This window comes from Bidens hawaiensis, unplaced genomic scaffold (genome assembly GCF_021521415.1).
Source record: "Bidens hawaiensis isolate Kalapana, Puna unplaced genomic scaffold, B.hawaiensis_p1.1 tig00030888_1, whole genome shotgun sequence".
NCBI classification, from domain to species: domain Eukaryota; kingdom Viridiplantae; phylum Streptophyta; class Magnoliopsida; order Asterales; family Asteraceae; genus Bidens; species Bidens hawaiensis.
This window is the reverse complement of record NW_027495180.1, coordinates 16,782-43,476: the sequence shown is the minus strand read 5'-3', so window position 1 is coordinate 43,476 and position 26,695 is coordinate 16,782. Positions and strand designations below refer to the sequence as shown.

The window sequence follows — 26,695 nt, the reverse complement described above, 5'->3', positions numbered from 1 at the left end:
GCAGCAGCTACTTCGTCCACCTTCTCCACCACTGGATGCGGGAAGGCGGCGTATTGGTTCAATGCTTGGTCATAAATGGCTTCGGTATCCACATCGAACAAAGGGAAGTTGGAAGGCGGGACGCCTTTCTCAACAAACCCTAGACCAAGCAGGAAGCCGGCCTTTTCCCCATCCTCATGAGAAGCGTTGAGGGCTGCGGTCATAGCATCATCGTAAGAGGTCTCTGAAAAGACCCGACGCACAACCTACAAAGAAAACACAAGTATTAGAACCTTTTCTTACAAAAGAAAAGCGTAAAACTAAACATACCTGAGGCAACGCTTCTCGAAGAAGCCATTGGAGGGCAGCTTGAGCTTCGTTATGGGCGCGTTCGGCTTCGCTCTTGTTAAGGTTGGCAAGTAAAACTTCCTTTGCGGCAGCCTCTTCGACGCCCTTAAGTTTCCGCTCGGTGTGGTCAAGCACCCCCCTCTGGTCCAGGATTTCCTGGAGTTTCTTGGCATCTTCCATTGCCAAGGCATCATGAGCGCGTTGGAGAGCCTCTAATTTGGCCTTGAGCTCCTCATTCTCCACACGCAAAGGCTCAGCAACGGCTTCAGCCTTGGCAGCCCTCTCGGTTGCGTTTCGCGCAGTCTCCCTGGCCAGCCGAAGCTGTTCATTCACAGCTTGGGCAGCCTTGGAGCGGGCCTCGAGTCGCGCCTGAACTTCAACCTCGAGGGCCTTGAAGGCCTTCTCCTTGTCGGCGGCAGCTGCCGCCAGCTGTTGGTTCTCCTCCCGAAGAGCACGCGCCTCAGATATGTCCTTGGCGCGAGCTGCTTTCAACTTGTCGTTTTCACGACAAAGCAGCTCGACGCGCGGCTGCATCCGGGCCTGGAGAACCCGAAGCTCATTAGTTAGCCTACCCTCCTGGTAGCTAACCATGGCTTCCCCCAACGCACCCGGAGGAGCAGCGTGGCGAGCCCAGTCCACGCACTCCACAGGTGTGCGAAGGGTTGTTCCTCGGCGTATGTTCCATCGTGGAACATACACTTCATTGGAATCCGACACTGCAAAAGAAACAAAGGCAGTAAGGAAAAGATGATAAAAAACATAAGAAAAGAAAGGAACCCTACGCACCTGTAGGGTCAATGACAGGCCGATAGCCGCCAAACCCATCACCTGAACCTAAAGGAAATCCATCCAACAGGTCAGGCAGACGGGAAGGTGGCAATGATCGGCGGGAAGCCCTGCGCGTACCTGATGGTCCGGCCATCGGTGCCGGTGGCGCGGGCATGGTGGCAGCCGCCGAGGTCGCCGTTGTGGTCGCCGCCGCGGTCGCCGCCTCGTTGGCAGCAGCAGTAACCGCCGGCTCTGTGAAGGATGCTGTAAAAATCGCACTCACAGCCGGCGGTGACGTCATCTCAGCTGGAACAGTCTGCTCAGAGGGAGCAACTGAACCAGCGGAAGCAGACGCAGGCACCTGGGTCGACGCCTCAGGTAGGCTGACCAAGCCTACCGTCATTGGCGGAAGGGTACTCCTCTGCGCTTCACCCCGGAATGCGTCAACATCCACGCCTGCACAAAGAAGAAAGTGTTAGATAAATTTATGAAGTGATAAATTTACAGACATTATAATTGTACTTACGGGTTTTCTTGACCCTGAACGTACGGACGGGCGGGGAGGAACCCGATGGAGCCGGCCTCTTGGTACCGGTCACCGTTGTCTTCGTTGGTTCTCCGGAGGTAACGGTCGTAGCCTCCGGAGCAGTGGTCTTCTCACCACCGGGCTTCCCCGCCACTTCTTCACTATCTGACTCCGAGTCAGATAGAACCACTGGATCAGCTGTGGAGGCCTTCTCCTTCCCCTTCACGCCGGCAGCAGCCTTCTTCTTCCGCACCAACGGAGGAGCATCTGAGGATTCCTCAGAAGAAGACGGGTCAGGAATTCCAGCAGCGGGTACAGCATTGAGGGATTGAGGAAAGAATATCGCCTTACCTGGCCGCCGGTGGCTCAGGATCTCGTGGCCCAGCGGATAGACCTCCACAAAACGATCCGCCGTTTGCTCCAGGATGGGCAACTCGCCCTCGTCCAGAGCACGAGTACCCATCCGCGCAGGACCGTCGGTTTCCCGCGGGTACAGAAGCGACTCCAAATCATTTCCCTCTGAAAGAATAAACAGTTAGAAGACAAACGCGTATCAAAAAGAAAGACAAGACATACCATAGGGAATAGAGTTCAAACCGTATTCGAGAAGGATGGGAACCTGAGACGCATCCTTCCACACCCGGCTCATCCCTAACATGACCATCCCGGACTCCGCAAACCGGTAAACCGGAGATTGGATCCGGGATATCTTCGAAAACCATTCCGCCTCCTGGTAGTTGGGGGCGTGAAGGCTCGGTATCGCTTGGCCATTTTTAAACTTCATGGCAAGGGGGATGGCGCGGGCAGAAATGTAGAAGAATTCCTGCTTCCACGCGCGAAGACTGCGCTCGGTGTCGCAAATCTTCAGACCCTTAATACGGGTCGTCAAGGTGTACCACCCCTGGATGCACCTCCAGGTATAGAAGGTCATCAGGCGGTCCACATGGGGCTCGATGCCCAAAATCCGGCATACCCACTCAAAATGGCGAATCTTGGCGATCGCCATGGGGTGCAGCTCGGTCAAATGAACACCGTGCCTCTCAAGGACACGGTAAACAAATTTAGTCAATGGAAATCTAAGATTCCCATAGACAAAAAATGCAGCATAAACCCCGATCTTGCCTCTGGGGGCATCGTACACGGTCTGGTGGGATTCAGGAAACTCAGGCTCGAGATGATCGAGCATGAACTTCCTGACAACATACCGATACTGATCGCCGGGCAGAGCACACTGGCACTCGCCAGCAGTACCCTTGTCGTCAGCTATAGCTTCAGCATCACGAGAAGACATCTTGCAGAGGAAGAAAAGAACGATTTCGAGAGAATGCTCGATTGAATAAAGGAGTATTCGCCGGAAATCGCCTTAAAGATGAGAAGAGTGAAAAGTGTGAATTTCAAATAACCCTCTCCCCCTTTATATAGTAATCGCAATTAATGCGGTGAATTTAATGCGGAGGAGAGAGAAATCGAATGTGCAATGAAACTATGACACGTGGCAAAAAGCAAGCTGGCAACAGCTGTTGAAAGGACGTATGCCAGTAATTTCGCGGCCACGCGCCCGAAAAATCGCGCCCACGCGCCTGAAAAAGCGACTGGAATGACCATGTTCTGTCACGTCACCATAACTTCCTGCACGTCCTGACACAGTCAGAAGAAACCGTCGCACGACGTTTCAGAGGTTTGGACTGTTATCTTTTCACCAATTCTTCGAATTTCAAAATTCAAAATTCGAAAATATTAAAAAGTAAGCGGGAAAATACCCCTTACCCCTTGGCAAGCAAGTAACCGTAAGACGGATGCGGGTACAGTGTAAAGGCAAAACCCTTCACATACCTAGCACCCGCAGGGAATTGAAGCCAAATAAACCTTGGCAAACAAGTAACCGTAAGACGGCTGCGGGTACAGTGTTAAGGCAAAACCCTTCACATACCTAGCACCCGCAGGGAATTGAAGCCAAGAAAACCTTGGTGAACAAGTAACCGTAAGACGGATGCGGGTACAGTGTTAAGGCAAAACCCTTCACATACCTAGCACCCGCAGGGAATTGAAGCCAAGTACCTCGGCAACCAAGTAACTATAAGACGGGTGCGGGTACAGTGTAAAGGCAAAACCCTTCACATACCTAGCACCCGCAGGGAATTGACGCCAGGAATACCTTGGAAGTAAAGTAACCGTAAGACGAGCGCAGGTACAGTGTTAAGGCAAAACCCTTCACATACCTAGCGCTCCGCTGGGAATTGAAACCAAGAAGGATCTTCTGGGCAATGCTTGCGGAAACGGAAATAACATCCCCGCATAGCGGGAACGTCGAGAACTACGTTGTTTGAAGCTCCAGGATGGAATTGGTGGTCTTAACATAATTGATCACTATGTTCAAAACTACCAAAACCTCATGGAAAATACATACAACTGGGACTCAATGCTCCTGACTTGCGAGGAGGTTACAGACCTACCCGCATCATACCCAAAGACCAAGCAGGAAACTCGGGCATTTCTGCAAGTGACAAGGACTTCCGCGGAAAGAATCCCCATGGAAAACCTTACAAAACCCTTTTCAAAACCCTTTGCTCAAGTCCAAAAGTTCACCTCACTTTATTAAACACTCATGAGAAGAACATTGGACTGGAGGGACTTGAAGAGGTAGGTCCCAGCAGAGCCCAGTTGGACCCGCAAGACTCACCTTAAACAGGGACGTCTGCGCAGAGACCAACTGGATCCGCAGGACCAACCATGCTCAGAGACGTGACGTCCTTACGCGCAGTACGCAAGCTGGTCCCGCAGGAAATGCCTCCCAATGGTGAAGGACTCCGCCTGTCCCCGCAGCCTCGGATACAAGCCATTAGGGAAGGCCACCCGCGCAGCATGGCTACACGCACAAGGCACTTAGCTCTCGATCATTCAGTGTCACCTGAAGGAATGAGCCAAGCCGGGAGCAATCCCGCACTGAGGCGGGAGGGGGAATACTCCCGCCCAAATAAGCCAGTCCGTATACTGAAGGATCTTTTACTGTACCTGACGAGGTATGGGCGAAAGATCTGATCAGAGATACGACAGCTCACTGATACAGTATGGCGAGCAGCATGCTCCTGTACTGTATCACTATTAGCCGCTGCCTACTCACCAACTACTGCCATACCACGTGCGTAGCCGTCAGTTGGTGGAACAGGAATAGTATACAGCAGGCCTGGTCACTATCAGCCGCTACCTACCCACCAACTACCAGCAGGGCACGTGCGTAGGCTACTGTTGGTGGAACAGGCACACTGTTGCAGCCGGCCATACCTCTTTGGAAACCTACCTTCGGCTATAAATACCACAAATGGTATGACCATCTGATCTTATCATACCTTACTACATTATCATCATATTATACCTGATATCTGCTCTAGCAATCTCTTAATATACTTTTATATTTAAAGAGCAATCTAGTCTGATTCTCACGCCGGAGGGTGGTCACAAGGAGGAACCCCCCCCTTCTCAGTGACGAGCTCACGGTGTCTGTTTTGCAGGTTATCAGAAGAACCATCTTCCAAGGGTCTAACCCCTCGTGGGAAACATCTCTCCAACCCCCCAGGTTACCAGTAATCTGTCGGGGGTCCGGTTAGTGTTTCTTCACCACCACTACTTTAACTTTACCTATGTTTAGGGCAAAATGTTATGTTATTAAATGAGTCCTTAACCGATTGATCAACATCGAAACTCTGAACGAATACAAAGCGTGTGTTTACTATTCACCTCATAATAGCTAGAGTAAGCAGTAGGAGTGCTTAATTTGGCTTTCGGTTTATTTGGTTTGAAGGTTTTTTGGTAACACCAAAATTTTGAACCAAACCAAACTTAGGGACTTCAAAACCAAATTTAAATTCAGCTTGGTGTTTCGGTATTGTTCTGTTATTATTACTATTATTATTATTTTGGTTAACACCAAAAACTAAACCAGCCCAAATTAAGGAAGTTCAAAATCTAACTTGGTTTTTCTTTTTCCAACACCAAAAACCAAACCAAACAGAAATTAAGAAGTTCAAACTCAATTTGAGACTGAATTTGACTTAGGTTTAGTTTTTGGTTCAGACCAAAAAACCAAACCATTACTTTTTATTGGATCGGATTGGTACAAAGTTAGGTTTCCAAAACCAATAAGAAAAACATTTTCAGATTCCAATTTTAAACAGTTTCGGTTCGATTTGAAATCCAATATGAACACATATTTGGGAGTGTAATGAACTTGGCAACCAAACTTAGAAGCAAAAATATTCAAATCCTAACTGTTCCATGTCTAAATTTATAAAAAAAAAAGACGATAAAACTGGTAGACAGATCGCAAAAAACCCTTTTGGTCTAATGAGTCATATACGCTCTAGTGTGCATTAGATTCTTTCTTGCCAAAAAAAACAAACAATCTTGGAATAGTAGTCCCAATCAGCATGGGAAGAGGTTACAGCTGGATCCCCTATCGGGTGAGCTTTCACATAACTTTGAACATCTTTAGCATCAGCAAGCCCATCCAAAAACATCCTTACCTCGCCATTTGGACCTAAAGCATCTTGTTCCTTATTTTCAGGTCATAATTACTAGGAGAAATCAAAGTGTTTGGCTACAACAAAACACATATATCATCAACAAAGGTGCCAAAACATTAAAAATATAACTCATCTTGTAAGTACATAAATGAAGTATATATAGAGTAATACAGGATTTAGAAGGGACTTCACAGGATCGGAGATCAACAACATGTTAGACTCAGAGTATTCTCCATTGTATTTCTTCCATATTGACTTGAGTTCTTTTAAGAACACTGGTTTGTCTTTGTTGTCCAAACACATGAAATCTGTCTTGATGCATTGGTTTTGATCCTAAAAAAAACCCTTCAATGTAAGATTAGACGGCAAACAAGTGTTACAGTGAATAATATTGAGATCAATGCAAGTTGGGTATTTATTGGTTGGATTGTGAGTATTCATTTAAGCCTTTGTAACACTATATATTTATAAAAGTAAATTACATATTTCATCAAGAGAATACATATACATTTTCACTTTGTCACATTAAAATTAGGTAGATTAGTAGTAGATTAGTTCGTATAATCACTTTATAATCAAGGTGATGTTAAACTCACACAAATAAACAGCAGCTTGCTTTTGAGTGCACCAAAAACATTGGTCAGAACTCCACCATGCCTGAAAAAAAAACCAAAACAAATTTAATAACATATGTAAACATACCAAAAAACCGTTCATAAATCATAAACCTTTTGATAAACATTTCATTTACATTCTATTAAACTAAATGCTCACATATATGCCATACGTATATAAAATTTACAATACATCTATAACAAAAAACAAAAAACAACATAAAAATTATATAATATACTTTTATGATAAGCTATTTTTGTAAAATAATATTTATACTTTTTCATGAATGTTATCACTTATACTCTTTCCTTAATGTTCATTCATCTATAAAATTAACAAACTCATACAAAATTATTTTCTTAACACAGAATACATAAATCTATTCATTTAAGTACCCGTGCTTATAATTTATTTGTTCGGTTAAACTTAAACAAACAAAAATAACAAGTAAATAAAAGAACATTTTAAAGAATTTATGATACTAACTCCATAGCAGATGACCAAATTCCCACTTCAAATCTCTCGAAACAAAACTTCAAAAACTCTTGACAAAACGGCCGCTTGTAAAATATATATACACATAACATATAAACGTGTTAGTAAACAAAAATATAAATATCCCCACACCAAAAAGTGAATAACAATATATATACTGTTTACTCACTCTTAAAATTTCCTGAATAGAAATCCGGAAGGCGGTTTTTAGGGTTGCTGTTAGGCCGGCTATGATGAGCCCGGTAAATGAGGACCCGGCGATAGGAAGCACAAGTAGTTTCTTTTTGGGACCTAGGTTAAGTTTATCCATGGACATGCCTAAGTCATTTCCTGTTACCTTTCCATCTTCTTGTTTACTGACACGACCAGTGTTGTCAGAATCATCGAGATTCTTGGAATCTTTGCATGCCATGGTTTTTTAATGAAGTATGAGATTGTTTTGAGATTTAAATTAAGGAGATGTTGGATCTCATGAACAGTTTCTTTTAACCAACCGTACGTTTCGACTCTTGAGTTTCTTTGCTATTAAAAAATGAAATGAAATTATTAAAATGGTGTTTGAATTGTGGGTAAACAATTGAATAAAATTTGATAAGTTAATATAATTTTTTTTAACGACGCGCACTTCAAATTTGAAGAGCCTCGTTAATTCTTTATACCGTTTTGAGCAGATTATGTTTTCTTAACCATGCTCACGATGACTTCAGAATTTGATTTGGGTGTTCCCTTGAGAAACCTTATTGCTAGCTGTCAACACGTGTCACCACAAAAGAAGAACTCTCTGGCGTACACACGAGTGGACGAAAATCTGGGTGGGCTCGAGACTCAAAATGACAACCTTTGCACAAAGTCTAACTCAAATCATTACCCAATCCTCTTACCACTAGGCCACAAGTGAATAATAAATAAAAATATAAAGATCATTAATAAAAGCTGAAAAGTTTATATAATTGAATAGATTTATTTGATCTTTAAAAAATTTAAAAGCTGAAAATAAATAGATCATTAATAATATTTATTTATAAAATAAAACACATAAGTTGAATTCGATTTTCGAAATTTGGGTTGGATTCGAAATTGGGTTAGTGAATTTGAATTCGAATAATTAAAAACCTAATTGGCATTCAATTCAAATCAAATTTTTAGTACGCTTTGAATACTAAACACCCTTGATTTGAGTTAGGTGAAACCCAAAATAACTAATAGATTTTAGATTCATTTTGTACAAAATTATTAAGGGTATATAACGTGGTCGACAATGAATAATGATGGAGATTGGAGTTGGATAAAAAGCGTGCACACGCTAATTGTTTTTTAATCTCATTCTTTATATCTTATAAAGCCATGTCTAGTGAGTAGGCAAATGGATTTTGACGAGGTTTTCGTACTAGGGGCTAGACTCGAAACGGTTCGTTTATTATTATCTCTCGCAGCGAAAGAAGGTTGGGAATTACGTCACCTTGATGTCAAATCCGCATTCCTACATGGCGAGTTAAAAGAAGAAGTGTTTGTTACTCAATCGCTTGGTTTTGTTAAAGAGGGTGAAGAACACAAAGTATACAAATTATCCAAAGCGTTATACAATTTAAGCAAGCTCCGAGGGCGTGGAATACAAAGCTAAACGGTATTTTGTTAAATATGAAGTTTCACCGGTGCACGCAAGAACAAGCCGGTATACCGAAAGAAAATTGGAACTGATCTTTTAATAGTCGATGTGTACGTTGACGACTTAATTGTGACAGGTTCCAATTTAAACTTAATAATGGAGTTTAAGCGCGAGATGGCTTTAAACTTTGAGATGTTAGATTTGGGAAAGCTAACTTATTATCTCGGAATTGAAGTTTCATAAAGCAAGGATGGGATAAAAATCAAGCAAGAAGCGTATTCGAAGAAAATTTTAGCTGAAGCGGGAATGAAGATTTGCGATTCTACTCAAATTCCATTGGATCCGAGTATAAAAGTTTCTAAATTTGAAGATGAAGAAGATTTTGATGCTACGAGATATCGAAAGATTGTCGGGTGTCTCCGGTACCTTTTACAGACTAGTCCTGACTTGGCGTATTCGGTCGGAGTCGTAAGCCGGTACATGCAAAATCTCATGCAACTCTTATAAAGCAAATTCTTCGTTATATTCAAGGTACTCTCAGTTTTGGTATTTCTTATACTCATGGGAAAAGCGTGTTTGTTGGTTATAGTGACAATAGCCAAAACATTGACCAAGACGATGGCAGAAGCACTACGGGGCACGTATTTTATCTTGGGTCTTCACCAATTACTTGGTGCTCTCAGAAACAAGGTATAGTCGCACTCTCATCATGTGAAGCAAAGTACATGGTGGCAAGTGCAGCCGCGTGTCAGGCGGTTTGGCTAAGGGAATTGATAAGTGAGTTATTCGACAAGGAAATTCCAGACGATACATCAGCGATAGCTCTCATGAAGAATCCAGTTTTCCATGGAAGGGCCAAACACATTAAATCTAGGTTTCACTACATTCGGGAATATGTTGATTGTGAAGAAGTTAGTGTCGAGCATGTTAGTGGTGCTAAGCAATGTGCCGATATCTTGACGAAGGCTCTTGGGAGAATCAAATTCAAGGAGATGCGGGAATTATTTAGAGTTGAAGGCTTATCGGTTTCGAGTTCGAAATTCCGGGAGTGATTGTTGGGAATTTCGTCATAAACGATACTTGGCGTGCAAGGTTAAGTAACATGATTTAAGGAGTGGATAATTATAAACAATTAAATATGCTCAGATTTAATTGTTAGTATAATAATTATCATGTTCTATTACTTAGCAATCCCAATTGCAGTCTAAACATGATAGGTTAGATTATAAATACCCTTGTTTTGGGATTTAGAGACTGTAATGAGTAATTGAGTTTTGTGAAGTTTCTCAATAATAATATTCGTGCTTGGGTGTTAGCCAAATTAACAAGTTCGTGTTCGATACGTGGTACCAATTCCATTAGAATTGTAGTGGTGAGCAATCACTATGGTCTATGCAAAAGAATAATATGAGGAGAATACTTAATTAAGTTATGGAAAAGATGAGAAGAGAATTACAAAAAGATAAAAGGAAAAGGAAACATTCCATAACAATATTCGTAACAAACGTTCTCACTCTCATTTGACTGATTTCTTATTATCTGTTACATAATCCTTTAAATACATTGGTTGTCTCCTGGGCCTGGTGCTCCTTCTAATGGCAGGTTTGTCCATGTCCATGGGCTGGTTGATTGCAGGTTCGGCCACGGGCTGGTTAAGTGCAGGTTCAGGAATGAAATGATTAGCTGCAGGTTCAGCCATGGGCTGATTAGTTGCAGGTTCAGCCAAGGGCTCAATAACTGCAGGTTCGGCCGTGGGCTGGTTAATTATTGACTGCTGATTGGGTTGATCCCTGGTGCTCATAACGCGCACTATATTGGAATAGTAGTCCCAATCAACATGAGAAGACGTTATAGCCAGATCCCCTATCGGGTGAACTTTCACATAACTTTGAACATCTTTGGCATCCACAAGCCCGTCCAAAAATATCCTTAACTCGCCGTTTGGACCTAAAAGATCATCTTCCTTGTTTTTAGGATCATAATTCCTAGGAGAAATCGAAGTGTGTGGCTGCAATAAAACACATTATCATCAACAAAAATGTCTATTTAGAAGAGCCTTGATAGGATCAGAGATCAACAACGTGTTAGACGCAGAGTATGCTCCATTAAAACTCTTCTTCCATATTGACTTGAGTTCCTTCAAGAACACTGGCTTGTCTTTGTTGTCCAAACACATGAACCCTGTCTTGGTACATTGGTTATGATCCTAATAAAAGTAGTTGAAACAAAAAACATATTAAATAAAAGATAATAGACAGTATACAAGTGTTGCATGAATAATATAGAGAGTAATGCAAGTTAACATATATTTTTGGTCGTGGTTATTCAGTTGAGTCTTTGTAACACCTCTATATATATATAAAAAAGAAATAAATAACATGTTTCATTAACATATTACTTGTGCATTTTTATAACCGGATCTTTGCGTCTTACTTTGGCGTCTTTTTAATAAAACGTTCTTTGCTTTGCCGTTCAAAGAAAAGATCAAGATGATGTTAAACTCACCCAAGTAAACAACAGCTTGCTTTTGAGTTCACCAAAAACATTGCTCAGAACTCCACCAATGTTATCCCTAAGAAAAAATAAAATAACTTTAATAATATATAGAAATAACAATGAGTGTCTATATGCAAACAGTAACAAAATAAAGAGCAGATCGATAAAAGAACATTAATTATATATAGATTTTGTGATACTAACTTAATAGTAGATGACCAAATTCCCACTTCAAATCTCTCAAAACAAAACTTCAAAAACTCTTGACAAAACGGCCTCTTGTAAACTGTATATACACATAATAACATATAAACGTGTTAGTAAACAATAAATATAAAGACTCCCACATCCAAAAGTGAACAATAATGTTCACTCACTCTTATAATTTCCTAAACGGAAATCATGCTTTCGGCTTTTAGAGTGCTGTTTGGCCGACTACGATGAGCTCGGTGAAGAAGAAAGCCGGTGATAGAAAGCACAAGTAGCTTCTTTTTGGGGCCAAGGTTAAGCTTATCCATGGAGACACCTAACATCTCCTTTTCATTATCTTCGGAAGCAACAACATTGGTGATCGTTGCTTCCATTTCAACATCTTCTTTACAGAAGCTGTTGTCATTAGAAGCAACGACCGTTATCTTGTTTTTTGCATCTTTCACAACATCTTCCTCTTTGGATGCCATGGTTATTGATGAATGATGAGTTTTGATGTGATGTGATATGTTACTTATAGCATAGGCAACTGGATTTTGAGGAGATGAGATCCCATATGTTGCCATAACTTTTGAGTTTTGACCCTTAGTTTTCTTTCATTATTATGGTCTTTTGAACTTTTGATTTCATTTATTATAAAGGCTATTCATAACGGTGCACGGGTACTTATGGAGTCGATTAAAACATGTGATAATTGTTTTATAAGAAAAAATATAAGATGTTTAAATAAAGTTTAAGTTTTATGATTGTAATTGTTTATATATAGCTCGGTTTCACATTTATTTTTCAAGTATTATTATGTACATGAACTATATATTAGACAATGGTTTATACGGTAATTAATATTCATTGTTGTCAAACCTCCCCTTCCCATATTTAGCTAGGTTTGGTCAACTGGTTAACTAACCAACAAGGGTTGCAACTGAATTGAGTCAGGTAGGGCCTGGGCTTGACTCATACAACCAACCTGAAATGTTGAGTTTTAGCTAGGCTCACGAAATTAAAGCTCACCAAGCCAGCTCATTTATTTATTTTTTTTTATAAAAAGCAAGATTATGATGAAAGATGATAAGAGAAAGATTGATACGATACGATGAAAAAATAAAGAAGATAATATTGCTTAATGAAATCTAGGCACGACCTTAGGATGCGTGCTTGAATATGTTGTATTGCTTGAATTGTAACTTGCAATTCTATGGAATTATTTGAATAGAATAGTGGTTTTGTTATAATATGGTTATTTATTTCATTTATGAATTATGGGGAAAGTTAACGTGCAAAGTAAATTAACGTGTTACCGGTAATAATCAATTAATGTAATTATATATAAAAGTAATGTAATATGTAATTACATCATAGTGTAATTATAATGTGTATATATAATTATACTACTTGATTATCACAGTTAGCACGTTAATTTAATTTGTATTTGATTCAAACCCTATGAATTATTATAACTTTTTATGTTACCCAACTTTAATAAGTTAATATTGTTTCTGAAACTGATAGTGTACCATTTTTCAGGCTAGTAACGATGATATTAGCATGGAGTTCAAGCGAGACTAGGTTTAGATAAATAATTCACTTTCATAATTATTTGTGCAATATAATAGAAACTATTAGTCGTTTATATTTCCGTTGTAATGAACTGGTGACACCCAATTTTCAAAATTATTGAAATGGTCTTATAAGTTACAAAATACTACTGGGATTTTCCGCTAAGTTTTAAATGAATTTTTATTAATAAAATTCATGGATTAATGAAAGAAAACGTGTATTCATCATTCATGCACCACAATTTATTAAACTTAATTTTTATTAACTGATGCAACATAAGGCATAAGCAGAAGCTTCGGATCATGAAATTGTACCAGTGTACTATGTCCGAATCCCAAAAACACTGGCAATCAAAATACCAAGGAAACACAAACACCAAACACCGCTCTCTGTCTGAATGATTTGGATCATTTGTTGTCGCCATAAACACTGATTATCTCGGAATAAAAGTCCCAATCAGCATGAGACGGTGTAATTGCTGGCTCCCCGATCGAGTGGCCTTTCACATACGTCTGAACATCTTTTGCTTCTGCAAGCCCGTCCAAGAATGCCCGTAGCTCACCATTTGGACCTGACAAATATATCAAAAAACTGGTCAGGTTAGGGGTTAGCCGGCTTTACCCTTTTAGTAGTTTTAACAGTTCGGTTTTGATGGTTGAACCGATGATTTTTAACCTTCCAATACTACAAGTGCTATAACTTTAAAATAATATAGATGGTATATATGATATAATACATATATAAGGTTAGGGGTTGGCCACTTGGCCGGTTTTACCCCTTTAGTAGTTTTAACAGTTCGGTTTTGATGGTTGAACCGGTTTTTTAACCTTCCAATACTACAAGCACTATAATTTTGAAATAATATAGATGGTATATATATGATATAACACGTATATAATTACATAAATCAAAAATAAAAAATATATATATATAAATAATAAGATTCGTTAGACAACCAAATTAGTTGAAATGGTTGGTTCGGTTTCATGTTTCAAAACTTAACCAAACTACTAAACGGCCAGAATGTAAACTAGATATTAAACAAACCAGCCATTTTGCTCCACATTTTACAGTTTAGCGACTCAACAGTTTATGAACACCCCTAAACAAATTTAAATTTTTGATTACCTAAAACATCATTTTGGTTATTTCTTGGATTGTAATCTGCAAGAAAAATCGAGGTGTTTGGCTGCAAAAAAAAACATGTATATCATCAAAAAAGGTGCCAACATTAACACACACACACGCTGACACGCACAAGCGTGCGTACACACACATAGATATTAGTCTTGTAAGTAAATGAAAGATGTGTATAAAGAGCGATACAGGATTAAGAAGGGCTTTCACAGGATCGCTGATCAACAAAGTGTTGGAAGCGGAGTATTCTCCTTCGGACCATGGAAGATATGTGTATTGCTTCTTCCATATAAGCTTGAGTTCTTTAAAGAACATTGGCTTGTGTTTGTCGTCCAAACACATGTAATCTGTCTCGGTGCATTCGTTTTGATCCTAAAAAATGTCGTTAAAACATCCAAACCGTCATTAAAAGATAATATTAGTAGATAGTAAACAAGAACTGGTCTAAATTGTAACCATGATGATTTTAAACTCACCCAGGTAAAGAGCAACTTGCTTTTGAGTTCACCCATTACATTGGATAGAACTCCACTTATGTTATGCCTGAAAAAACCCATAAATTAATTTAAATGTATATGAAAAAAATAATGACAACATATATAGACAAAAACTGAATGTCCAACATGAACAAGATTTAATCTTATTTAGTTAAGTAACCAAACACTAAATTTGCAAACTATTAATAAGGAAAAAAAATACTAGATTTATACTATTTATTCCTTTGATTTCGTTTATCTATTAAATTAAAATAACACAAATATTTTCTTATAAAAAGACAAAAACTCGTTTAATTATCGTGTTTACTTATTTGTTATGTTAAACTCGAACGAACAAAATGAGTGCATAAAAGGAAAAAAAACAGATAGTTTGTGATACTAACTCCATAGCAGAAGACCAAATTCCCACTTCAAATCTCACAAAACAAAACTTTCAAAAACTCTTTACAGAAAGGCCTCTTGTAGACTGTAAAGACACAATAATAACATATATATCAACGCATTAGTGAACAAAAATATAAAGATTCCCACATAAAAAAGGAATAGTATTAATTCTTTACTCACTCATAAAATTTCCGGAGGAGAAATCCGGCAGGCGTTTTCTGGGGATGGTTTTTGGCCTACGGCGATTGGCTCGGTGGACGAGAAACCCGCCGATAGGAAGCACAAGTAGTTTCTTTTTGGGACCAAGGTTAAGTTTTTCCATGGAAATACCTAAATCAATTCCTTTTTCTTTTTTGTCCTTTTGTTCTGTAGTGACACAATCACTTTTACCGGAAGCAATGACTTTGGTGGTTGTTGCTTCTATTTCAGAGTCGTCTTTACTAGTAACCTTGTCATCAGAAGCAACAACCACGATCTTGTTTTTTGCATCTTTCACATCTTTAGTGGTGGTGTTGTCATCAGTAGCAACGGTGACGATCTTGTTTTCTGCATGTTTTTCAACTTCTTTAGTGATTATGGAATCTTTGGATGCCATGGTTTTGGATGAAGGATGAGTTTGGATGTAATATTATTTATATAGCATGCATGGCAGCATGAGCAAGTGGATTGTAAGGAGATGAGATCTCATACGTTGCCATAACTTTTGGCCCTTGAGTTTTCTTTATTTAAAATGGTGTTTTGGTTTCATTTATTAAGGGAATTCATAACGGTGGGTAGTTAAGGAGTTGATTACAACATGTGATATCCGGTTTTTAAGGAAAAATCTGAACATGTTTGATTAAAGTTATCAGGGTCGTCTCTGAGAATAAAAAAAATAAAAATAAAAAAGTGGGTCTGGGACATAAAAGACAAAAGACCCTAAAATACAAACTCAAAAACTCTAATGTAATTTAGATAAATATTATAACGATAAAACAAAAACAAAATTTTTAGCAAAATGGTCTAGCTACAAAATAAAAAGAACATAAAATTGATTCCATTAACTTATTAACATAAAAAACATATTTTTTAAACTAATTAATATAACTATTAACTAATTAATAAAAACTCAGAATTTAAAACCAAAAATCTAAAAGTATAAAATTAAAAGTCTAAATTGTAAAACATTCAACATATAATAATTGTAAAACATCATCATCATCATCAGTATATCCCACCAATAGCAAGGCTATGGTAGGGTCTGAGGAGGGTAAGATGTAGACAGCCTTACCTCTACCCCATAAGGATAGAGAGGCTGCTTCCGGTGAGACCCCCGGCTCGATAGTAGTTTTGCATCAAGCCTTGGACATAAGGCACATAGCACTCAATCATCGGGACACCGGCTGATCGGTGCATGTACCCTTGTCTTTCGGCTATCAACGCCACTACATGATGCCTGATTAACCGTCCGTCACTTTTAACGTTATTTTCACGGATTAGTAAAATAACGTCAAAATTAGTGCAATTTCACTTTTGCCCACACGAGGGTTCACACATATATACATCATATGTGCGCACCGCAAGCAGGGCTTAATAATTGTAAAACATAAAGATATAATATGTTTAACCTGGTTTAAGTGTGGTCGGCAAAGAGAAATTGCATAATTTAACAAGGTTGTGTTGGAGACTGAGTCGAAGTGTCGGACCTCGGCAATGGCGAAGAGCAGAGCCTCAAAAGTGAAGGGAAGAAAGCCGGTGTCCGGCGATTGAGAGTTAGGTTTAAGCAGTTCGATTCCGGTGCTTACGAGTTACGTCTTGCGTTTAATTGAATTCACTAATTATCACCATTATTTTTTTTTCTTTTTAGCTTGTTGGGCCTTTCAAACATATTGGACCATACATATAAAAAAAATTTAAATCCTTGGGCCCTAAAGAGGAGTGGGCCTGGGACTTGAGCCCTCCCAGCCCACTCTTATAGCCGGGCCTGAAAGTTATATATAAGTTTTACGACTGTTGTTTACAGTTTTCTTTTTTTTTTTTTCTAGTAGTGCATTACTACGAACTATTAGAGAAGAACATGTCTAATTAAAGAATGGTTTATATTGTATTAATATGAACAAAATAACACAATATTATATATGGTCATGTGCCTTAATTTCACGTGGGGTTCAGATTAGGGGTGTTTAGAAAATCCGAAATCCGAAAAAAACCGAAATTCGAACCGAAACCAAAACCCGAATAACCCGATCCGAATAACTAATTCGGATTCGGATATGAATTTTAAAAATTTTCGAGTTGTTCGGATTATTCGGATATCTGTTAAATTCGAATAAATAATATTATTTTTTGTGATATATAGCCATTGGCTCAACCCATTAACAATAACCCTAAGTTTCCTAACTCCCATTCCACACTTAGCTAAGTTTCATAACTCCCATTCCACACTTAGCTAGATGCAATGTCAACCTAGACATTAGATTAGAAACGTAGGAAATTTGATACGTGGTACTACATTGTTTATAGCTATGTTCGTTTTTCCTATCTACTGCATTATTGGTATCGTGCTCTTTAGGGTTATTACTTTGTTTCCAAGCTTTAAAATGGATAGACTAGTTATTTGAATATTATGAATGAAAATGATAAAATAGTATCCTAATTCTCATTCAAATGTTCTATTGAATTGCAATTTTCAAATTTAGGGAAAAAAAATATTTTTTTTCTCCGAGTCAGACCGAGGCACCGGATCGGCAGTGGAGGCCACCTTCTCCTTCCCCTTCCCGCCGGCAGCCTTCTTCTTCCGCACCAACGGAGGACCATCTGCGGATTCCTCATCAGAACATACGATTAGAGGAATTCCAGCAGAGGTTTCAACATTGAGGGGTCGAGGGTCGAATAGCGCCTTACCTGGCCGCCTGGCACTAAGGATCTCATGGCCTAGCGGATAGACCTCCACGAACCGATCCGCCGTTTGTTCTAGGATGGGCAACTCGTTCTCGTCTAGAGCGCGAGTACCCATCCGAGCGGGACCGTCAGCCTCCCGCGGGTACATGAGCGGCTGCAAGTCGTTCCCCTCTGAAATAAACAGGAAAGAAGATTAGAAGAAATTCTAAATTAACAAAGGGAAACAGAGCATACCGTAAGGAACAGAGTTCGAACCGTATTCAAGGACGATTGGGATCTTTTGCGCATCCGCATCCTTCCACACCCGGCTCATCCCCAACATCACCATCCCGGACTCCGCAAACCGATAAACCGGAGATTGGACTCGGGATATCTTCGCAAACCATTCCGCCTCCTGGTAGTTGGAGGCGTGAAGGCTGGGAAGTGCTTGCCCATTCTTGAATTTCATGGCAAGGGGGATGGCGCGAGCGGAGATGTAGAAGAACTCCCGTTTCCACGAGCGAAGACTGCGCTCGGTCGCGCAAATCTTCAAACCCTTAATCCGGGTTATCAGGGTATATCACCCCTGGATGCACCTCCAAGAGTAGAAGGTCATCAGGCGGTCAACATAGGGCTCAATGCCCAGAATCCGGCACACCCACTCGAAGTGGCGAACCTTGGCAATCGCCATCGGATGCACCTCGGTCAGGTGCACACCGTGCCTCTCCAGGACACGGTAAACAAACTTTGTCAATGGGAACCTAAGATTCCCATAGACAAAGAATGCAGCATAAACCCCGATCTTGCCTCTGGGGGCATCATACACCCTCTGGTGGGGTTCAGGAAACTCAGGCTCGAGAGACTCGAGCATGAACTTCCTGACGACGTACTGATACAGATCGACAGGCAAAGCACACTGGCACTCGCCAGCAGTACTCTTGTCATCGGCTGTAGACTCGAGATCACGTGAAGACATCTTGCAGATGAAAGAAGAAAACGATTTCAAGGGAATGCTCGACTGAAAAGATGAGTATTCGCCGGAAATCGTTTTGAAGATGAAAAGAGTGAAAGTGTGGATTACAAAGAACCCCCTCCCCCTTTATATACTAATCGCAATTAATGCGATGAATTTAATGCGGAAGAGAGAGAAATCAAAGGTGCAATGAAACTATGGCACGTGGCAAAAAGCAAGCTGGCAACAGCTGTTGAAAGGACGCGTACCATTAATTTCGCGGCCACGCGCCCGAAAAATTGCGCCCACGCGCCTGAAAAAACGTCTGGAATGACCATGTACTGTCACGTCACCATAACTTCCTGCACGTCCTGACACAGTCAGAAGAAACCGTCGCACGACGTTTCAGAGGTTTGGACTGTTCTTATCCTTTCACCAACTCTTCGAATTTCAAAAAAATTCAAAAAGATTCAAAAGTAAGCGGGAAAATACCCCTTACCTTGGCAACCAAGTAACCGTAAGACGGATGCGGGTACAGTGTTAAGGCAAAACCCTTCACATACCTAGCACCCGCAGGGAATTGAAGCCAAGAATACCTTGGCAACCAAGTAACCGTAAGACGGATGCGGGTACAGTGTTAAGGCAAAACCCTTCACATACCTAGCACCCGCAGGGAATTGAAGCCAAGTAACTTGGCAACCAAGTAACCGTAAGACGGATGCGGGTACAATGTTAAGGCAAAACCCTTCACATACCTAGCACGCGCAGGGAATTGAAGCCAAGAATACCTTGGCAACCAAGTAACCGTAAGACGGATGCGGGTACAGTGTTAAGGCAAAACCCTTCACATACCTAGCACCCGCAGGGAATTGAAGCCAAGAATACCTTGGCAACCAAGTAACCTTAAGACGGATGCGGGTACAGTGTTTAAGGCAAAACCCTTCACATACCTAGCACCCGCAGGGAATTGAAGCCAAGAATACCTCGGCAACCAAGTAACCATAAGACGGGTGCGGGTACAGTGTTAAGGCAAAACCCTTCACATACCTAGCACCCGCAGGGAATTGACGCCAGGAATACCTTAGAAGTAAAGTAACCGTAAGACGAGCGCGGGTACAGTGTTAAGGCAAAACCCTTCACATACCTAGCGCTCCGCAGGGAATTGAAGCCAAGAAGGATCTTCTGGGCAATGCTTGCGGAAACGGAAATAACATCCCCGCATAGCGGGAACGTCGAGAACTACATTGTTTGAAGCTCCAGGATGGAATTGGTGGTTTTAACATAATTGATCACTATGTTCAAAACTACCAAAACCTCATGGAGAATCCACACAAGTGGGACTCAACGCTCCTGACTTGCGAGGAGGTTACAGACTGTGACACCCGGTAAATTCCCAATCCCTTAAACCAAGTAATCAACCTAAATATTAGGTAATTATGTTATATGCGCCCTGCGCAAGCGCGCCATGTTAGAAACAGCGCGTGCATTTGTTATGTGCGCCCTGCGCGAGCACGCCATGTTAAGAACCAGCGTGAGCATATGTTATATGCGCCATGCGCGAATGTTTTGGCTTTATGTTTTCATGTACCTTAACGTTATGTTGTCTAATGAGTTGACCATCCCGCATGATGCTAAGGCGGGTGCATCCTAAATCGTTTATGCGCGTGCGGAAGGGAACTAACCTCCCCGCATGGCGGGAACATTGAGAGCTAGTTTGTCTGAAGCTCCAAGATGGAATTGACTTCAACATAACTGATCACTATGTTGAAATACCAAGACCACCTGGAGAATCTACAAATGAAACTCAATGTCCCTGACTGCGAGAAGGTCACGCACCTACCCGCAGCAAAGAAATGTCCTTCACGCAGAAAGCTATGCGCACAAAGTAATACGCGCAGAACACTTAGTCTATTCTCCCGACGTAAGGAGATTACTCCCGCCTAAAAGGAAACAGTAGCGTGTTTCAGAGATTTTCCACTTTTTACTGTACACTGACAAAAGTACCTGAAAAAGCACACTATAACACGAAAAGTCAACTGTCAGCCACCCTATTCTCACCAACCCCAGACCTGCATGTCCTGACCAAATCAAAATCAAAATCTTTTATCCACTACTCCACTCTTAAATAAATAATAATAATTTCCATACTTTATCATCATTACACCTAGATATGAAAAGATTACAATCCCCTAAAGCAAGGGATTGTGTTCCCTTGAGTTTGCCTATAAATATGTAACCTAAATTATCACCCAAAACACACTTCAAACTTCTCTCTTAAGAACTGCAACTTGCACCAAACATCTCCCAAGCATCCGTTATTTTCAATTCCGTTCCAGTTACTAGACCTTCAATTCAAAGGCCAACACCAAGAAAACCCGAATCTCGATTAACCCCTTAACAAGAACCACAGGTGAGTCTCACAGCCCCTATTCTCGCTGTTTTCACTGTTTTTAAACTGTTTTCGGGGCGAGGGACACGTACTTAAATAATGTTTTATCATGGTATACTTACAAGCTATGCAAGCGATTATGTGTTTAAATTATATTTCATGATGAGCAATGCGAACGGTTATCTAAGGTTTTCGATGTATGTGCGCTAGAACTCGAGTAAGTGATCACTTTACCATTGGAACTCTAAGGGTAGGGACTGCTGGTTTGATCCGCCCACTCGTAGGGGTCGCACCTCTTACACAGACGAGTGCCTAGTATGGTCATGGGGCAGTACTATGGGTTTGAGCCCGCTCGTAGAGGTCGCTCCTCTTACGCAGACGAGCGCCTTGTTTTCCGGCACAACGTCAGCGCGTAACCCGCGGGACGGTATTATTCGCTCGTAGTGGCAGCGCCACTTACACAGACGAGCACGATTTTTCAGAAGTGTCCGCGCGTAACCCGCGGGACAGTATTACTTGTTTCGCTCGTAGTGGCAGCGCCACTTACACAGACGAGCACAGTTCCCAGAAATGTTCGCGCGTAACCCGCGGAACGATTTTATCAGAATATGTTGATAGAACTATGTTTTACCAAGCATGTGTTTTAATGATGCTATCAGAATTATGTTTCGGAATGATTTGTATCAAGATTATGATGCAATACGATTTATCAAGTTACTAAAACTTGTGAACTCACTCAGTTTATACTGATTCAAATGTTTTACGTGTCTTTCAGGAGATAACTAAGTAGCGCATGGAGTCACACTTAGAGCACCTCACGCTGAACATCTAAAACTAGCTTTTTGGAAGATTTTAGTTCTATCCCTTCGATGCGCGTGGTTCCCGCCGCGCGAGGGGATATGGCGTGGAAATCTTCAACAGTTTTTATACTTGGATGTTTTTATGTAATTTTTAAACAATGTAATGTATTTGTATTAAACATTTCATGCGCAATGAAAATCTTACTTTGAATGTTTGCAATGGCCCGTGCTTAATTATCAATCCCCACTCGCGCGCGCCCGGCTGTTTCCGCCGCTCAGGGCCGGGTGTGACAGATTGGTACCAGAGCACTGGTTATAGCGAACTAGGAAAAGAAGTTTTAACCTAGACTATAACCGTTGGGGAATCGCATGAAATATTTTTCAAAGAAAATATTTTCAAAAGAAACTATACACACACTTAGGAACACGGGTCACACAGTGTCTAGTGAATAAAGATAAAGAACATTATGTGCTCAGAGTAAATGCGCTAAGTTTAATATATTTTCATTCTCTTTTAAAGCGAGAATGCCTCCAACTAAAGCCAAGGGAATTACCATGACACCCGAGGAACTCGCGGAAATAATCGCGCAAGCGATCGCGACGCATGAGGCCAGCAAGGCCGAATCAAGTCAGGGTCGTCAGAACGAGACCCCAGAACCCGAATCAGGAGCCTTGGACAAAGGATGCTCCTATAAGACATTCATGGCCTGTAGGCCTTGGCCATTCAAGGGTACCGAAGGGGCCATTGGGCTCTACAACTGGATTGACAAGATGGAGACAGTTCTCTCCATTAGCAGATGTAGTGAGAACCAGAAGGTTCTTTACGCGACATGCATGTTCCAAGAAGCAGCTTCGTCTTGGTGGAAACTTCAAGTGAAGACTTTGGGGCGAGAAGTTGCTCTTCACAAGACCTGGGAAGAACTGAAGGAAATGATGATGAAAAAGTTCTGCTCTCGCGCAGAAATCCAGAGTCTGCAGCAGGAATTCTGGAACCACACAATGGTAGGAACGGATATCGACGCCTACAACAACCGGTTCAACGAGCTTTGCCAGTTGGTGCCAGACCTGGCAAACACGGAGGAAAAGAAGATCGAGAGGTATATCTTTGGGTTACCTCCTGTTGTTAGGGTTCCGCTCAACGCCGCAGCGCCTCCAACCTTTGATGAGGCGGTAGCGCGGGCCATCACCCTTACAAGGGATACGGTCCGTGCGGGTATGTTGACTACGCGCGGAAACGAGCAGCGAACCTCTGACTCCAAGAGGAAATGGAACTCTCACCACCGAGGGTCCGACTCCAAGCAGCCACCGTTCAAGAAGCAGGAAAGCGCAAGGGCTTACGCGATCCAAGCCGCGGAGCCATCAAGGAAAGGATACAGCGGGCCTTACCCATGGTGCAACAAATGCAAGTTTCACCATGACGGTGAATGCGCGAGCGTCACGTGCGCCAAATGTAACAGGCCAGGGCACAAGACGGTGAATTGCCGTGTCAGAGAAGCTGGAGCGAGCGACAACTGCTACGCATGCGGAAAGCCGGGGCATTTCAGTCGGGACTGCCCGCAAAGGGGAAACCAAGCTCGCGGGAGAGCTTTTGTGATCGGCGCGGGTGAAGCTAGAGAAGAGCCGAATGTGGTAACCGGTACGTTTTTGCTTAACGGCCATTTTGCATCTGTCTTATTTGATACTGGCGCTGACCTAAGTTTTATATCCGCTGAGTTTAAAAACTCCCTAGGCCTAGCAACCAGTAGGCTAGACACGCCTTATACTATAGAACTAGCCAATGGTAGGCAGTTATGCGCGAACGAAAGAACTGAACAATGTGTAATAGTCATGGAGGGTCACGGGTTCAACATTAACTTGTTGCCAATAGACTTGGGAAGTTTTGACATTGTGATAGGTATGGATTGGTTAGTCGAGAACCACGCGGAAGTTATTTGCCATGAGAAGCAGGTTCGGGTCCCACTGTTGAACGGAGAAACCTTGGTGATTCAAGGGGAAAGAAGGGGAGTTGCGACGAAACTAATTTCGTGCCTAAAGGCGCGTAAGTGCCTAAGGAAAGGGTGCTACGCCTTCCTGGCGCATGTCGTAGAGAAGAAAGGAGATGAGCGAAGAATTGAAGACTTACCAGTAGTGCGCGAATTTCCAGAAGTTTTTCCTGAAGATTTGCCCGGATTGCCGCAGCCGCGACAAGTAGAATTTCGTATTGATTTAGTCCCAGGAGCTGCGCCAGTAGCTCGAGCGCCTTATCGATTAGCTCCATCTGAGATGCAAGAGCTATCCAATCAGTTACAGGAACTATTGGATAAGGGTTTCATACGCCCAAGCTTTTCACCTTGGGGAGATCCAGTACTGTTTGTTAAGAAGAAGGATGGTTCGTTCAGAATGTGTATTGACTACAGGGAGCTGAATAAGCTGACAGTCAAAAATCGGTACCCCTTACCGAGGATTGACGACTTATTTGACCAGTTGCAAGGATCCAGTTATTATTCGAAGATAGATCTACGGTCCGGATACCACCAACTTAGGGTCCATGAGGAAGATGTGCCGAAAACAGCCTTCCGAACTAGATACGGCCATTATGAGTTCTTAGTGATGCCTTTCGGGCTAACTAATGCGCCGGCTGTATTCATGGATCTGATGAACCGCGTGTGCAAACCATACTTGGACAAGTTTGTGATTGTGTTTATAGATGATATTCTGATTTATTCTCGGACCAAGGCCGAGCATGAGCAACACCTGAGATTGATTTTGGAATTGTTGAGGAAAGAAAAGTTGTATGCAAAGTTTTCCAAGTGCGAGTTCTGGCTTAGAGAAGTTCACTTTCTCGGTCACGTTGTAAACGAGAAAGGAATACACGTTGATCCTTCCAAAGTCAAGGCCATCGAAAACTGGGAAGCGCCAAAAACCCCAACTGAGGTGAGGCAATTCCTAGGACTAGCTGGCTATTATCGACGCTTCATTGAGAACTTCTCCAAGATAGCTCTACCACTAACCGCGCTAACTCAGAAAGACAAGAAGTTTGTTTGGGGCGAAAATCAGGAAACAACATTTCAAATGTTGAAACAGAAGTTATGTAGTGCGCCAATTTTGTCTCTGCCCGAGGGGACGGATGACATCGTCGTTTACTGCGACGCTTCACATCAGGGACTTGGATGTGTCCTTATGCAGCGAGACAAAGTCATAGCGTATGCCTCGCGCCAACTCAAGACCAATGAAAAGAACTACACAACGCATGATCTGGAACTTGGAGCGGTTGTCTTCGCGCTAAAGATTTGGCGCCATTACCTCTATGGTACAAAGTGTGTAATCTTTACGGATCACAAGAGCCTTCAACATATATTTGATCAAAAGGATTTAAACATGAGGCAGCGAAGATGGGTAGAATTGTTGAATGATTATGATTGTGAAATTAAGTACCACCCTGGAAAGGCGAATGTGGTGGCAGAAGCGCTAAGTAGGAAGGAGCGAATAAAAACGCTGCGAGTCAAGGCTCTAAGGTTGACCATTCACGCAGATCTCTCTACCCGCATCCGAGACGCTCAGCAAGAAGCCTTGAAACCAGAGTTTGCTAAAAACGAATCCCTTGGGGGTATGATTAAGAATTTGGAACTTAAGAACGGCAATCTATATTTCGCTAACCGCATATGGGTCCCTCTCAAGGGAGGATTGCGTGAGCGAGTATTAAACGAGGCTCACAAGACGCGGTATTCCGTACATCCTGGCGCAGACAAGATGTACCAAGATGTTAAAGCGCTGTATTGGTGGCCCAATCTTAAAGGCGCCATCGCGACGTATGTCAGTAAGTGCCTGACGTGTTCAAAAGTAAAGGCTGAATATCAGAAGCCGTCGGGGTTACTTCAGCAGCCAGAAATTCCCATGTGGAAGTGGGAACAAATCTCTATGGACTTCATCACCAAACTGCCAAGGACACCTGGGGGTTATGACACGATCTGGGTTATTGTAGATCGGCTAACTAAGTCAGCGCACTTCCTGCCGATCAAGGAAACCGATAAGATGGAAAAGTTAGCCAGATTGTATATTCGAGAAGTAGTTTCAAAACATGGAGTCCCAGTGTCCATCATTTCTGATAGAGATAGTCGGTTCACATCAAGGTTTTGGAGATCGTTACAAGGAGCTCTAGGTACTCGCCTTGATATGAGTACAGCTTATCATCCTCAAACGGATGGGAAAAGCGAGCGAACAATCCAGACATTGGAAGATATGCTGCGCGCGTGCGCAATCGATTTCGGTGGTAGCTGGGATACTCATCTCCCATTGGTTGAATTTTCTTACAACAACAGTTATCACACAAGTATCAAGGCTGCGCCGTTCGAAGCTTTGTATGGGCGCAAATGTAGATCCCCACTGTGCTGGGCTGAAGTGGGTGACAAGCAAATGACTGGGCCAGAATTGATCCAAGAAACAACAGACAAGATTTTTCAGATACGGGATCGCCTTAAGACAGCGCGCGACAGACAGAAGAGCTACGCAGATGTGCGAAGGAAACCGTTGGAGTTTCAAGTAGGGGATAGAGTACTTTTGAAAGTCTCTCCATGGAAA

The 26,695-nt window shown here is 41.8% G+C and overlaps 1 protein-coding gene and 2 pseudogenes across 1 annotated transcript; all 3 read right to left on the bottom strand.

Moving 5' to 3' along the window:
• Positions 1 to 5,988: 5,988 nt before the first annotated feature.
• Positions 5,989 to 7,663, bottom strand: LOC143581360 (uncharacterized; annotated as a pseudogene).
• Positions 7,664 to 10,373: 2,710 nt separating this feature from the next.
• On the bottom strand, positions 10,374 to 12,033 carry LOC143581359 (uncharacterized). The gene is given in 4 exon segments (XM_077064181.1): positions 10,374 to 11,063; positions 11,363 to 11,429; positions 11,558 to 11,639; positions 11,760 to 12,033. Coding segments are annotated over 4 exon segments (1,113 nt in total).
• Positions 12,034 to 13,527: 1,494 nt separating this feature from the next.
• Positions 13,528 to 15,733, bottom strand: LOC143581358 (uncharacterized; annotated as a pseudogene).
• Positions 15,734 to 26,695: the final 10,962 nt, after the last annotated feature.